Source organism: Melospiza georgiana, chromosome 33, assembly GCF_028018845.1.
Source record: "Melospiza georgiana isolate bMelGeo1 chromosome 33, bMelGeo1.pri, whole genome shotgun sequence".
NCBI classification, from domain to species: Eukaryota; Metazoa; Chordata; class Aves; order Passeriformes; family Passerellidae; genus Melospiza; species Melospiza georgiana.
In genome coordinates, this window is record NC_080462.1 from 309,607 (window position 1) to 324,423 (window position 14,817).

The 14,817-nt window shown below is 53.4% G+C and overlaps 1 protein-coding gene across 1 annotated transcript in view; it reads right to left on the minus strand.

Moving 5' to 3' along the window:
* Positions 1-6,224: 6,224 nt before the first annotated feature.
* LMNA (lamin A/C) overlaps positions 6,225-14,817 on the minus strand; it is a 33,511-nt gene continuing 24,918 nt past the window's right edge. Inside the window, exons 3-12 of the mRNA XM_058042712.1 lie at positions 14,675-14,800; positions 14,027-14,197; positions 13,801-13,926; positions 13,069-13,289; positions 12,089-12,293; positions 11,227-11,334; positions 10,981-11,100; positions 10,802-10,897; positions 8,320-8,571; positions 6,225-7,230 (exon numbers count right to left, since the gene is read on the minus strand). Of these exons, the coding sequence (XP_057898695.1) occupies positions 7,198-7,230; positions 8,320-8,571; positions 10,802-10,897; positions 10,981-11,100; positions 11,227-11,334; positions 12,089-12,293; positions 13,069-13,289; positions 13,801-13,926; positions 14,027-14,197; positions 14,675-14,800 (1,458 nt within the window). The 3' untranslated portion in view covers positions 6,225-7,197. The remainder of the gene's footprint in view (positions 7,231-8,319; positions 8,572-10,801; positions 10,898-10,980; positions 11,101-11,226; positions 11,335-12,088; positions 12,294-13,068; positions 13,290-13,800; positions 13,927-14,026; positions 14,198-14,674; positions 14,801-14,817) is intronic.

Here is a 14,817-nt window from a genome sequence, read left to right on the forward strand (position 1 = left end):
CCAAGATCCTCCAGCATTCCCTGCCAGGGCTGGAGATCATCATCAGCACCCCAAACCTCCAGCATTGCCCTACCAGGTTTTGGGTGCAGTATCAGCAGTATCAGCACCCCAAAACCCTGCAGCATTGCCCTGCCAAGGCTGGGGTGCAGGGAAGTATCAGCACCCCAAAACCTCCACCCTGCAGCATTGCTTGGGGTGCAGCAGCAGCACCCCAAACCCTCCAGCATTGCCCTGCCAGGTTTTAGGTGCAGCATCAGCACCCCAAAATCCTCCAGCATTGCCCTGCCAGGGCTGGGGTGCAGCAGCAGCACCCCAAAACCCTCCAGCCTGCAGCATTACCTGGAGAGCATCATCTGCACCCCAAACCCTCCAGCATTGCCCTGCCAGGGCTGGGGAGCATCATCAGCACCCTAAAACCCTCCAGCATTACCCTGTCAGGTTTTGGGTGCAATATCAGCACCCCAAAACCCTCCAGCATTGCCCTGCATCAGTTGGGGTGCAGCATCTGCACCCCAAGATCCTCCAGCATTCCCTGCCAGGGCTGGAGATCATCATCAGCACCCCAAACCTCCAGCATTGCCCTACCAGGTTTTGGGTGCAGTATCAGCAGTATCAGCACCCCAAAACCCTCCAGCATTGCCCTGCCAAGGCTGGGGTGCAGGGAAGTATCAGCACCCCAAAACCTCCAGCCTGCAGCATTGCCTGGGGAGCAGCAGCAGCACCCTAAACCCTCCAGCATTGCCCTACCAGGTTTTAGGTGCAGCATCAGCACCCCAAAATCCTCCAGCATTGCCCTGTCAGGCCTGGGGTGCAGCAGCAGCACCCCAAAACGCTCCAGCATTGCCCTGCATCAGTTGGGGTGCAGCATCTGCACCCCAAACCCCTCCAGCATTCCCTGCCAGGGCTGCAGGGCAGAGCCCAGTGCCCCTGCAGCTGCCAGCTTTGGGAGGCTGGCGCCCCGGGCAGGGATCTGGAAGGAGTTTGTGCCCCGTGCCCGGCAGCACTGGCAGCCTGGCAGGAGCTGGGCACTCCCCAGGGCTGAGCTGCAGCCCCTCGGGGTGCTGGACACCCCCAGGGTGCCCGGGGGGGGGGTTCTGTGCCCTGCAGCACGTTGGGGTGCAGCCCTGGGGGGTGGCACTGGGCACAGGCTCACACCTCAGCCCCTCCTTTGGGATTAGCAGGGTGGCTTGACCTTAATCTCCCCGGGCATGCAGGGGCCTGGAGGGGCTGCCCTGGGGCTGGCAGGGCCCCCAGCACCCCCGGTGCCCTGCCTGGCAATCCCTGGTGCCTTGCCAGGCGCTGCAGTCACTCCCAGCCCTGCCCCATCCCAGTGGTTGCTCCAAGGCTTCCTGGGCTGGATTTGCCCCCCAAAAATTCTGGTGCTCCTCAAACCTGGTGCTCCTGCCTGCCCTGAGTGACTCTGAGAGCCCCCAGTGTGGCCACGGCCCTGCTGTGGGACCCCACCTCCCTCCTCTGAGCCACCCTCTCCGGGCTCAGATCCGTGGCACACCAGGAGGGGAGGGACAAACCTGACCTCGAGTCCCTGCTTTGGCTGCAGCAGGGCTGGAGATCCACCACAGGCTCCTCTGCAAAGTGCCCGAGGTCCCCGTGGGCTGGGCAAGGCCCCCACGGGCTGCACGTGGCCCCGCGGGGATGTGCAAAGGTCCCCGTGGGCTCGTGCAAGGTCCACACCAGCGAGTGCCAGGAGCCTGTGGGGAGGGCCTGGGTCCCAAGGGGCTCTGTGAGGAACCCAAAATGTCAGTGCTGGCCTTACAGGGCTCTGCAGCGTCCCTGGGGGGCTCTGTAAGGAACCCAAAATGTCAGTACTGTCCTTAGAGGGCTCTGCAATGACCCTGAGGCTGTACAGAGACCCCCATGTGGATCTGTAAGGAACCCATGACATCTTATTGTCCTTAGAGGGCTGTGCAATGTGTCTGGGGCTCTGCAGAGACCCCACGTGGGTCTGTAAGGAACCCATCATGTCTGCATGGTCCTTACAGGGCTCTGCAGTGTCCCTCGGGGCTCTGTAAGGAACCCACAGCATCTGCATTGTCCTTAGAGGGCTCTGCAGTGTCCCTATGGGGCTCTCTAAGGGACCCAAAATGTCAGTACTGTCCTTAGAGGGCTCTGCAGTGTCCCTGAGGCTGTGCAGAGACCCCATGTAGGTCTGTAAGGAACCCATCATGTCTGTATTGTCCTTACAGGGCTCTGCAATGTCCCTGGGGGCTCTGTAAGGGACCCATGACATCTGCATTGTCCTTAGAGGGCAGTGCAGAGACCCCAAGGGGCTCTCTAAGGGACCCATCATGTCTGTGTTGTCCTTAGAGGGCTGTGAAGTGTCCCTGGGGCCGTGCAGAGACCCCATGTGGGTCTCTAAGGAACCCACAATGCCAATATTATCCTTTAAGAGCTGTGCAGAGACCCCATGTGGGTCTGTAAGGAACCCATAACATCTGTATTGTCCTTACAGGGCTGTGCAGTGTCCCTGGGGCTGTGCAGACACCCCATGTGGGTCTCTAAGGGCTGTGATGACCCCATATGGGTCTGTAAGGAACCCATAACATCTTACTGTCCTTAGAGGGCTGTGCAATGTCCCTGGGGGCTGTGATGACCCCATATGGGTCTGTAAGGAACCCATAACATCTGCATTGTCCTTAGAAGGCTGTGAAGTGTCTCTGGGGCTCTGCAGAGACCCCACGTGGGTCTGTAAGGACCCCATAACACCTGCATTGTCCCCTGGGGGCTGTGCAGAGCCCCCACGGAGCTCCAGCTCGGCCTTGCCCCAGGCCAGGACTCTGTGTTCCCCTCAGGGGACACAGGGACAATGCAGGCTGTCAGTTCCCTGTTGCGTTTCCCCATGGCAGTTCCCCATGGCAGTCCCCGTGTCTCCTGGCCTGTCTCCTCCCAGGAAGATGCCAGCAGCATGGCTGGCTTCCCCCATCACTCCAGAACTTGCTATTTTGGGCCCAACCTCGTGACTTTTGGGCGCAGGAGCCCTGGGGAAGGGTTGAATGGAAGGGGACGGGGTGCAGCAATGTGTGGGTAGCTGTCCAGCTGACAGGAATGGGAGGCAAACAGCACAGAGAGGAGGTCAGCGTGTCCCCTCCCATGCTGTGGGCCTGTGGCACCTCCCTGTGCCCCTTAGAGTGTCGTGGTTCAAATTTGGGAGAGAATCCCCACAGGGGCTACGGTGGGAAAGCAGGAGCAGGAATGTTGGGATAAAAAACCAAAACACCTGTGTACTTCTTTTCTCCCCTCTTCACTTTCTGGAACATGTCTTAAAGGTGAAAAACTTATTATTCAGCACAAACAGAACGAGACAACTGGGGATAAAAGCATAGAGAATCAACTCCACAGAGAGGGGGACACTGTGTCCCCTCCCATGCTGTGGGCCTGTGTCACCTCCCTGTGCCCCTGTCCTGGTTCAAATTTGGGAGAGAATCCCCAGAGGGGCTACGGTGGGAAAGCAGGAGCAGGAATGTGGAGGGAAAAAATAAAAAAACCTGTGCATTTCTTCTGTCCCCCCTTCACTCTCTGGAACACTCTTAAAGGTGAAAAACTTATTATCCAGCACAAACAGAACGAGATGATTGGGGATAAAAGCATAGACAATCAACTCCACAGAGAGGGGGACACTGTGTCCCCTCCCATGCTGTGGGCCTGTGGCACCTCCCTGTGCCCCTCTCCTGGTTCAAATTTGGGAGGGAATCCCCAGAGGGGCTACGGTGGGAAAGCAGGAGCAGGAATGTGGAGGGAAAAAATCCCCAAACCTGTGCACTTCTTTTCTCCCCTCTTCACTTTCTGGAACACTTTTAAAGGTGAAAAACTTATTATTCAGCACAAACAGAACGAGACAACTGGGGATAAAAGCATAGAGAATCAACTCCACTGTGTCCCCTCCCATGCTGTGGGCCTGTGTCACCTCCCTGTGCCCCTGTCGTGGTTCAGAGCAAATTTGGGAGAGAATCCCCAGAGGGGCTATGGTGGGAAAGCAGGAGCAGGAATGTGGAGGGAAAAAACCCCCAAACCTGTGCACTTCTTTTCTCCTCTTCACTTTCTGGAACATGTCTTAAAGGTGCAAAACTTATTATCCAGCACAAACAGAACGAGATGATTGGGGATAAAAGCATCATCGAGTCAGCTCCTGGCAGGGGAGGCGGCACCTCGCTCACCTCGCTGGTCCTCCACAGCCTCCCTTGAAGCTGGGAGGTGGCACCAGCACCCTGCACCCCCTGGCACCCCCTGCCCCCCAAACCTCAGCCCTGCTGCCCCCCAAACCTGCGGTGACGCGACCCCACACAGCACAGGGGGGCTCAGGCATCCAAGCACAGGGGGTACCCCCAGGCTGGGCACCCCTGGCACCTACCTGGCAGTGCCTGCGCCCCGGCCGCCCGCCCGCGTCCCTCGCTCACATCGCGGCTCCGCAGCGCTGGGCCTGCTAAAGCCGATTATGCAGCGGCTTTAGAGCTCCCCTCCCCAGCGTCCTGCCCGGCTGCAGTGCCTGGCACGGCCCGGGGGCACAGGGGCTCCCTTGGCAGAGGGGCAGGAGCAGAGCCTCGCTCAGGTTCTGTGCGCCCCCATCCCAGCCCAGCCTGGGGATTGTTTGGGTCCCCAAAACCCTCAAAAGGAATTTCTGAATCTGTACCTCAAATTCCAGCCCCGCTATCCCATCCCAGCCTGGGGACTGTTGGGTCTAAAAAACCCCAAGAGGAATTTCTGAGTCTTTACCTCAAATTCCAGCCCCCCAGCCCATCCCATCCCATCCTGGGGATTGTTGGGTCCCCAAAACTCCCAAGAGGAATCCCTGAGTCTGTACCTCAAATTCCAGCCCCCCCATTCCCATCCTGGGGATTGTTTGGTCTAAAAAACCCCAAGAGGAATCTCTGAGTCCTTACCTCAAATTCCAGCCCCCCAGCCCATCCCATCCTGGGGATTGTTTGGTCTCCAAAACCCCCAAGAGGAATCCCTGAGTCCTTACTCAAATTCCAGCCCCCCATCCCATCCTGGGGATTGCTGGGTCCCCAAAACCCCCAAGAGGAATCTCTGGGTCCTTATCTCAGATTCCAGCCCCTGGCCCAGCTGTCAGTGACCCACCCTTGTGTAGGGGATCACCCCATTTCCCCCATCCACATTGGGTGCTGAGCCCCAGCACTGCCTGTGGGGTGAAAAGAGATCCCTGGGGGGGGTCCCTTTGCTGCTGGGGGGGCAGCACAGCACCCCCAAATCCCCCTGGAGAGCAATGATGACAGCACACGGCATGGGAAGGGTTCAGCTGTATTTTGACTCTGGAAGGAAGTACAGGCAGTAATACAGAAGCTTTGCAAGCATAGATACATAACAACCACCCCAAAACCCACTGGAGTGGGGGGCTTGTCCTGGCACCTTCTCCAGCCCCACCCCTCTGCTGCACTTGAGGTCAGGGGGGGCTGCAGGCGTTTCCCAATCCAGGCAAAAAGCCAAGAGATCTCTGCCAAAGGCTGGATGGGCTCCTGCCAAGGGGGAAGCCGCACCTACCAGACCCCAAAATCCGCCTCACTCGAACAAAAAGCCTTCCTGGGTGCTTTCCTGGCCAACCAGCTCTGACCTGGACTGAACATCTTTCTCTTAATCCCTGAAACGGCTCCTGAGCTCTGGCCACCAGAGACGAGCCTGAATGACTGCAGCTGGGGGAAGGTGGGGAAACCCCTCCAGATGCAAGGGGGATGAACCCCTCTGATGGGATGAACCCCTCTGGATGCAGGGGGGATGAACCCCTCTGATGGGATGAACCCCTCTGGATGCAGGGGGGATGAACCCCTCTGGATGCAGTGGGGATGAACCCCTCTGGATAAGTAGGGGATGAACCCCTTTGGGGCATGAATCCCTCTGGATGCAGAGAGGGATGAACCCTCTGAATCAGTGTGGGGTGAACCCCTCTGTGGGGTGAACCCCTCTGAATGCAGTGGGGATGAACTCCTCTGGATGGATGAACCCCTCTGGGGGGTTGAACCCCTCTGAATGCAGGGGGAATGAGCCCTCTGGATGCAGTGGGGATGAACCCCTTTAGGGGATGAACCCCTCTGGATCCAGTGGGGGATTAACCCCTTTGGGGAATGAACCCCTCTTGGGGGGATGAACCCCTCTGGATGCAGATGGGGATGAACCCCTTTGGGGGGATGAACCCCTCTGTATGCAGATGGGGATGAACCCCTCTGGAGGGGTGAACCCCTCTGGATGCAGGGGGGATGAACCCCTCTGTATGCAGATGGGGATGAACCCCTTTGGGGAATGAACCCCTCTTGGGGGGATGAACCCCTCTGGATGCAGTGGCTCTCAAAGAGGGGTCCTGGGGGGAACCCTGCTGGGGCTGAGCTCGTGGGACTGAGCTCCATCACCCCAGCTGTCAAATCCACCTGGTCCCAAAACGCAGCTCCGCTGTTTCCACTTGCCCTGCTCCATCTCCGCTCCAGTGGGGCTCCCAGCCCAACCCCTCAGCTAAGGCACAACTTGGCTGATTTAGAAAAAGGGCAAGAGGTGCCTGGGATGGGGAATCAGGGGGATACAGTACACAGAGCAGGGAGGGCAGGCGGGCAGGGGGCTGGGGAGGGGGCAATGGCCACACAGAGACGTGGGCATCGCCCGCGAGCTGCCGGGAGCCCCCGCGCCGGCACCGCCGGGAATCACAACTCAAAAATGACAAAAAAAAAAAGGGAATTTTGGCTTCAGATCCCGAGAAAAAAGGGTTGTAAAGGCACTGTGCTCCACTTGAGACAGGACAGCAGGCCCTGTGGCACGCAGCTCCAGTGGGTACGGCTGCGCTTCTCCCTGTCCTATGTAAAAAGCTTTGGCAAAAAGGGTACAATGGAAGGAGCATTTCAGCTACAAACTCCTCCTGCATGGCTGCTCTGTAAACACAGTTCTTTGCTGTCTTTGGCTGAAGTTCTAAAAAATATTTGAAGCTGAAAAGCTATTTTTTGGTTTGGTTTTCTTTATATAGAAATAGATTTTTTTCTTTACAAAAAAAAAATCAAAGCATCTTTTAGCACTTTTAATATATATATATATATAAAATTCCTGCTATAGAAAACAAAAAAAAAAAAAACAACCTTGGTTTTTGATATCTTGTTTTTTTAAAGGGAAAAAAATTTCTTTGCTTTGGGAAAAAAAAAAACAAACCTAGCTGGAGACAGGCAGGAACCACAGGAATGCGCCATGGAATTACATGATGCTGCAGTTCTGCACAGCCTGAGCCTGGAAGGGAGAAAGAAAAAAAGAGAGTTAAGAAGACCCCAGAGTCACCAGTGTCACCATCCACTTGCTCTGACTGCAAAGTGTCCAGTGGGATCTTTTGGATTCCCACAGGCTCTCCTCCATGCTGGCCCTTGGGGTGTGATAAATAAATCTTCCCAAGCTGGGATGTTCACAGTTCCAAAATTTGAGGATTAGTGGCACGTGATATATGAGGATTATAATATTGACTAAAAGTATCAATATAGAATATATTGTATATTAATCCAATATAGAGATATAAAGTGCTGAAGTATTCACATTACCAGCATGAACATGCAGCATCAGTGGAATGAGTGATGTGGTGTCACAGACATCTTTTATGAAAAACCTTTTTTTTAAGGTTTTTTTTTCTTGAGAAGCTGAGAGGCTTCAAGAACAAAATGTAAACAATGGTTATCTGCTGCTGTGGAATGCAACAGGTGCATCTGGGATTGGTCTCATGTGGTTGTTTCTAATTATGGCCAATCACAGTCAGCTGGCTCAGACTCTCTGAGCCACAAACTTTTGTTATCATTCTTTTTTTCCCCATTCTTAGCTAGCCTTTTGATGAAACCATTTCTTCTATTCTTTTAGTATAAATATAATATATATCATAAAATAATAAATCAAGCCTTCTGAAACAGAGTCAGACCCTCATCTCTTCCCTCTTCCTAAGACCCCCGTGAACACCGTCACAATGTGAAGGATGGGAATGGGGTGCCAAGGGGGATGAGCGTAAGATGGAACGGGGTGGGAAGCATTTCCAATCCCTCTCAGAACCCTCTATCCCTTATAAAGAAGCTTGTGTGAGCTCGAAGAGGAAGAGCAGGGAGAAGGAGAGCTGGGAGGAGACAGGATTGCAGGGAGGGGACAGGATTGCAGGGAATGCTCTGGGGTGCCAAGGGGGATGAGTGAAAGATGGAACGGTGTGCCTTCCAAAGAGGAAGAAGAAGAGAAGGGAGAAGGAGAGTTGGGAGGGGACAGCATTGCAGGGAAAGGACAGTGGCAGGACAGGGTGCCAGGGACTGACCAGAGGCCTGGCACTGTCACTGGCATTGGGATGGCACTGACCTGCCTGCGGGGGCTGGAGCTGCCCAGGAGGTAGTTCCTGGTCACCAGGCTGTCCCCGAGGCCGATGCCCGAGTCGCCCATGCTGCGGTAGCTGCGGGTGACGGTGACGCTGGAGCTGGACGAGCCCGAGGACATGGAGGTGATGCCGGCGTTCTGGGAGCCCGACTTGTCGGCCGGCTGGCCACACGTGCCACACACCACGGTGCGGGAGCGCAGGTTGTACTCGCCGGGGTCCCCAGAGCCACTGCAGCCCTGCACAGGGTGGGGACAGACAGACAGACCGGCCTTAAGGCCCTGCCAGAGCGTGCTCTGCACAGAGTGCCTGCCCTGGGAATGGTGGCAGGAATGGTGTGAGCCAGGAGAGCTCTGGAAGCGAGCCTGGCTCACCTGTGCTCTCCATCATGGGGTTTTAAAATAATATATATTATTATATATTAATTATTATATATTATTATATAATATTATATAAATTATTATCGATTATTATATAATATATTATTATTATATAATGTTATATATTATCATATATTATTATATAATCTATTATTATATTATATTATATTATATTATATTATATTATATTATATTATATTATATTATATTATATTATATTATATATTATATATATAATATATTATATATATTATATACGCTATATACGTTATATACGTTATATGTGTCATATATATAGCATATATATGTAATATATATATAACATATATATACATACATTTAACATATATATATAAATGATATGATACGATATGATATGATATGATATATGATGTATGATATATGATAATATAACATATATAATATAATATAATATAATATAATATAATATAATATAATATAATATAATATAATATAATATAATAATTTATCTTTATTTATTATATTATTTACTTAAATAATATTTAATTAAGAATAAATAATATTTAATTACTGTGTTTCTAATCCCAAGTGAACTGGGGCCAGCACGCGGCCAGTGGGTAACCTGCCCTGCTGCCCTGAGCTTGCACCCTGAGCTCTCAGCACATGGGAGACACCTGAATTGTGCTCCTGAAAACATCCTCTTCCTCACTACCTTGTGAGCTGGCAGTTCTCCTACGGGAAGTTTGCTCCTGGAAAGGATTCAGCCTCCTGGAATGGGCAGCAGTGGCTGCAGGCGCTTGGCTCTTCTGCCCAGGGATAGTCAATACAGAGGAGAATCACAGAATCACGGAATGGTTTGGGTTGGAATGGACTTGGAAGCTCACTTCATTCCAGCCTCCTGCCATGGGCAGGACATCCTCCACTAAACCAGGTTGCTCTAAGCCCTGTCCAGCCTGGCCTGGAACACTTCCAGGGATGGGGCAGCCACAGCTGCTCTGGGTAACCTGTGCCAGGGCCTCACCACCCTCACAGGGAACAATTTCCTTCCAGTATCCCCTCTAAGTGTCAGTGGGAAGCCATTCTCCCATGTCCTGTCACTCCAGACCCTTATCCAAAGTCCCTCTCCAGCTTCCAGGAGCCCCTTTAGGCCCTGGAAGGAGTTCTAAGCTCTCCCTGAAGTCTTCTTTCCTCCAGGCTGCCCCCAGCTCCTCCAGCCTGCCTCAGAGCAGAGAGACTCCAGCCCTCATAGCACCTTCATGGCTACTTCTGGATTTGCTCCAGCAAAAATTCCCTGTCCTTCTTGTGCTGGGGGCCTGAGAACTGGACCCTGCACTGCAGGTGGGTCTCACAAGGGCAGAGTAGAGGAGGACAATCCACCAGCTCAACGTGCTGGTGTCAGTCTCAGCACAGCTCTTCAGATCCACAGAACTCAGAGGGAAGCGGATTATGGATGCCCCAATTTGCTCCTGGAAGTGACATCTAGATGATCTTCCACCCTCACTGAGGCACAGCTTGGCCACGATGGCACCACTCTGCCCGTGATTCCTGCGGGCACCTCGTGTGCAGGGCACACACACCCTGCAGGATGGGCAGCAGCCAGGGATGTTTCTCTGGGAGAAGAGGCTGCAGCTCTGCCCCTGGCATGCTGCCTGCTCCCTGCCCACTGCCTGCTGCTCCTCCTGGTGCATATTGCAGCTCCACATGGGGAAAGATGGGCTGAGAGGAAGGACAAAGCCACCTCTGGATTTGTTCCAGCGCCCTCATGAAGCAGAGAGGACAGAGCAGCTGCTGACAAGAAGTGTCATCCATCACCTTCCCACCACCCTATCCTCCAAGCAATGCTTAGCCTCCCTCTGACTCTTCTGGCCCTTTTCATGGCACATCAGGGTTCTTTAGGGTTGGAGACAACTTCTAGCAAGGTTTTTCAATGCTTTTTTAGTGAGCAGCAACCTCCTCCAGATGCCAGAGCTCTGTTGGCTTCTCTGTTGGCTTCTCCTCCCCACTGCCTTCTCCTGCATGCCTGATCCTGCTCTGAGCTCCCTCCCACCCTGCCTGGAGCTGCACCCCCTTGGAACCACCAGCATCCCCTACTCAGGGCCCTACTCACATGGTGGTGGCGGTGGTGGATGCTCATTTCATCATCATCCTCATCCTCATCGTCATTGATGACCACAGTGCGCACCAGTTTCCTCATGGCCACCTCCTGCAGGGGACAGGGGGTCAGTTGGGAGGTTCAGAGGCTGTCACCCCCCCTCCCTGTGTGCCAGAGCTGCCAGGGGCTCTCACCTCCCCGTTGGAGTTGATGAGGGCGGTGCGCAGGCTGTCCCCGGAGCCCCAGCTGTTCTGGGCTTTCCACACCAAGTTACTGGGGGGGCTGTGGGTTGCTCCAGCTCCCGAGGCCCAGATCTAGGGAGAAAAGCAGGAGAAAAGTGACTTCTCTGCTCTGTCTATCACCACACACCAAGCACTCCGTGTAAGTGGCCTGGCAGGGTTTGGGATCTTTCCTGGATCCTCCACCAGGCAGGGACTCACCGTGACCACCTGGCCAGCCTTGAGGGTGAACTTCGGGGGGAAGCGGTAGGTGAGGGGGGGATCATCCCCATTCTGCCTCTTGATCTGCCAGTTCCCCATGGCCTGGTCCTGTGAGGGAGAGCAGAGACCCTCAGAATCCTCTCCAGCTTGTCCCATTCACCTCCTGCCCCTAGGGTGAAGCGGGGCTGAACCTCACCCCAGGGACCCTAGGGTGCCAGGACCCAGCACATCCCTCTGTCTGTCCTGAGCAGCCAAGATCCCTGCCATGGCTCTCAGGGTCCCTGGAACAGAGCTCAAAATGCCTGTGTGGCTTTGATTATGGCCTGTGGAACAAATTACCAACCTTAGATGAAGATCTGCAAGCCACAACAGTTTAATAGAATAATAGTGAAGTTATCACGGAGTGAATAAATAGATTTTAGGGTTTTCAGAATGGGGGTTCAGGGGCCAAGATGGAAAGATCTGAGTGTGCCCAGCCTTTCTCCTTCTTCTCCTTGACCTCTATCTTCTGCTGTGATGGTGGCACTTTTAGATTGGTTTAGAGTAGAAGCTCACTGTCTAACATAGGTGACAGGTATTGGGAAGTTATTGTAAACATTGTACACGTAGTTTTTAGTATAAAAAGATAACACCACCCTGGGAGCGTGCAGAGTGCCTGGACTGTCTTGCTGAGTGGACCTCAGCTGGACAGGAGAAAGAATTTTGTAGATAAGATACAATAAAGAACCTTGGAGGCCAAGAAATGAAGAGCCCTGACTCCTACTAGCACCGGGCTGGGAAAAGAGACTTTCTAACTTTTCTTGGGGTCACTCTGACAAGCTAGAGACCCCAACAGTAGGGATCTCACCAAAGGCAAGCTCACCTCGTTGGACTTGTTCCTGAGACGGACAAACTTGCCCTCCAGGTCCACCTCCTCCACGCCAACACGGCCGCTGGTCCGGGCATGGTGGGAGAAGCTGGTCCGGCTCTCGCTGTCCTCCAGCTTCCTCTTCTTGGAGGAGCTCGAAGTGGACAGGTGGCTCCGGGAGGCACCTTTGTGGGATGAAGGGCTGGGGGACAGCCTCAGCCTGTCAGGGGAGAAGAGGAGATGAAACCAGTGAGTTCACAAAGGCTGGGACCCTGTTGAAGATTGCAATGCAAGATGTTTTCCATTACCATCTGCATGGCAGATTATCTTTGTCAAGTGGGCAGTTTGCTTTATTTCTCTCTTTGAGTGACCACATTCACACCTCCCTCGGGAGGGGACATTGCTGATAACAGACTCTTGAATGTCACTGCATGGCTGATAAGAACTATAACATCCCATTGGGAGATGTGAGCCCAGAGGGGGGAGCCAAGCATTGCTACCCAGATATAATCCAGAGGTTTTTGAGACACCAACACGGCTTTCTCCACGGGATTCCCCAGAGAAACATCAGCTGCCTCTTCCACTGGATCTTCAGAGGAAGAATACATCCTTCTCTACAGATCCCCCTTGCTCCAACAGAGCCACACCTGACCCTGCAGGAGGGCTGCAGCCACAATTCCAATGGGACTGCCACCAACACCCTGACCCACAAAGTGTCAGGTTGGGTTCTGACTCTGTCAGTGTTGCTCTAGTGTACTGCATTGTTTATTTTATCCTTTTTTATTTTCTTTTCCCTATTAAAGAACTGTTATTTCCCGCTCCCATATTTTTGCCTGAGAGCCCCTTAATTTAAAATTTATAGCAATTGGAAGAGGTGGGGAGGGTTCACATTCTCCATTTCAGGGTAGGCTCCTGCCTTCCTTAGCAGACTCCTGTCCTTCCAAACCAAGACAGACCCTCACGGCCCAGAGCTGGGCGCAGCACCCTGGGCTCACCGCTCCTCCTCGCCCTCCAGCAGCTTGCGGTAGGCGTTGATCTCCATATCCAGGGCCAGCTTGATGTCCAGCAGCTCCTGGTACTCATCCAGCTGCTGCTGCATGCGCGCCCTCATCTCGGCCATCTCCCGCTCCTTGTCGGACAGCAGGCGCCGGTTGGTCTCGCGTTCCCTGGCCAGGATGTCCTCCAGGTCGTGCAGCTTCGCCTCCTTGGCAGCCAGCTGTGGGCAGGGGACAGATTGGTCTCCTTGAGTCAGGTCTTATAAGCTCTTGGAGGTCTATATGACACCTGAGATAGCTCAGCCACCTCAGATGGCATCAGATGGGCAGGGTGGTGGGTTCTGTGGTGGTTTGGAAACCGAAAAATTTCAATAAAGGCAAAATAACAGCTCTTTACAGAGAAAAACGGAGCCAGGGGTAAGAGGCTTTTGCTCCTGGTAAAACACCTCACAAAAGCAATTAGTTCCTTTGTTCCCTTCTTTTTCTAGTAAATTGCTTAGGCGAGACTTTTTGGCTTCTGTCCAATTGGCTATCCTTAAATTTGAGGTGAAGCCCCCAAGGTCCTACGAGGTGTCTTTTCACCCAGTTGAGGAGAGAAACTTCTGGGCTTTTTTTCCTTTTTTTAAGGAGACAAAGGATAATTTGGTCACTCCGTCAACAGGGGGCACATTCCTACAGGGAGGGAAGGTGAGGGCGAGCCACTCCACAAGGAACCCTTTGGTCTCAACCCACCTGCTTCTGCAGCTGGCTGACTTCTGAGGACAGGTTGTCAATGCGGATTCGGGTCTGCTGCAGCTCCTCGTGGGCAGCACCCACCATGTTGCTGTTCCTCTCAGCTGACTGCTTGGCATTCTCCAGCTGGGGGACAGGACAGGGGCATCAGCACCTCATCACCCGCAGCCCACCCGCCCTCTTTGGGGCTGGAGGGGCGGGAGAGCGGCGTGGGGGAACCGCTCACCTTCGCCCCGTAGGTTTTCTCCAGTTCCTCCTTGTACATCCTGATCTGGGCCTCGTGCTGGCTGCGCAGCTCCTGCAGGGCCTCGGAGAGTTTGCTCTCAAACTCGCGCTGCCGCCCGTTGTCGATCTCCACCAGCCGCGTCTCGTGGCGCCGCTTGGTCTCACGCAGCTCCTGGGGACACCAGGGGACACTGGCTTGTCACAGACATGTTTTAGGAAAAATCCTTTTCTCAGGATTTTTTCCTCCTGAGAAGCTGGGAGGCCTCAGGAACAAAATGTAAACAATGGCTATCTGCTGCTGTGGAATGCAACAGGTGCATCTGGGATTGGTCTCATGTGGTTGTTTCTAATCAATGGCCAATCACAGTCAGCTGGCTCAGACTCTCTGGTCAGTCACAAGCCTTTGTTATTGTTCTTTTTCTATTCTTAGCAAGCCTCCTGATGAAATAATTTCTTCTATTCTTTTAGTATAATTTTAATATAATATATATCATAAAATAATAAATCAAGCCTTCTGAAACACAGAGTCAACATTCTCGTCTCTTCCCTCATCCTAACACCCCTGTGAACACAGCCACACTGGGTCACCTCAGGGAGGGGACACAGCACACCCAGTGGGGGTGATCCCACACAGCACATCCCAGCTCACCTCGCTGTAGATGTTCTTCTGGAATTCCAGCTCCTCCTTGAGAGTCTGCAGCCGGTTCTCGGCATCCACGCGCCGCAGCATCTCATCCTGCAGCTGCTTCTTGGCTTCGCCCAGGGCGCTTTCCAGCTGCCAGGGGATGGAGA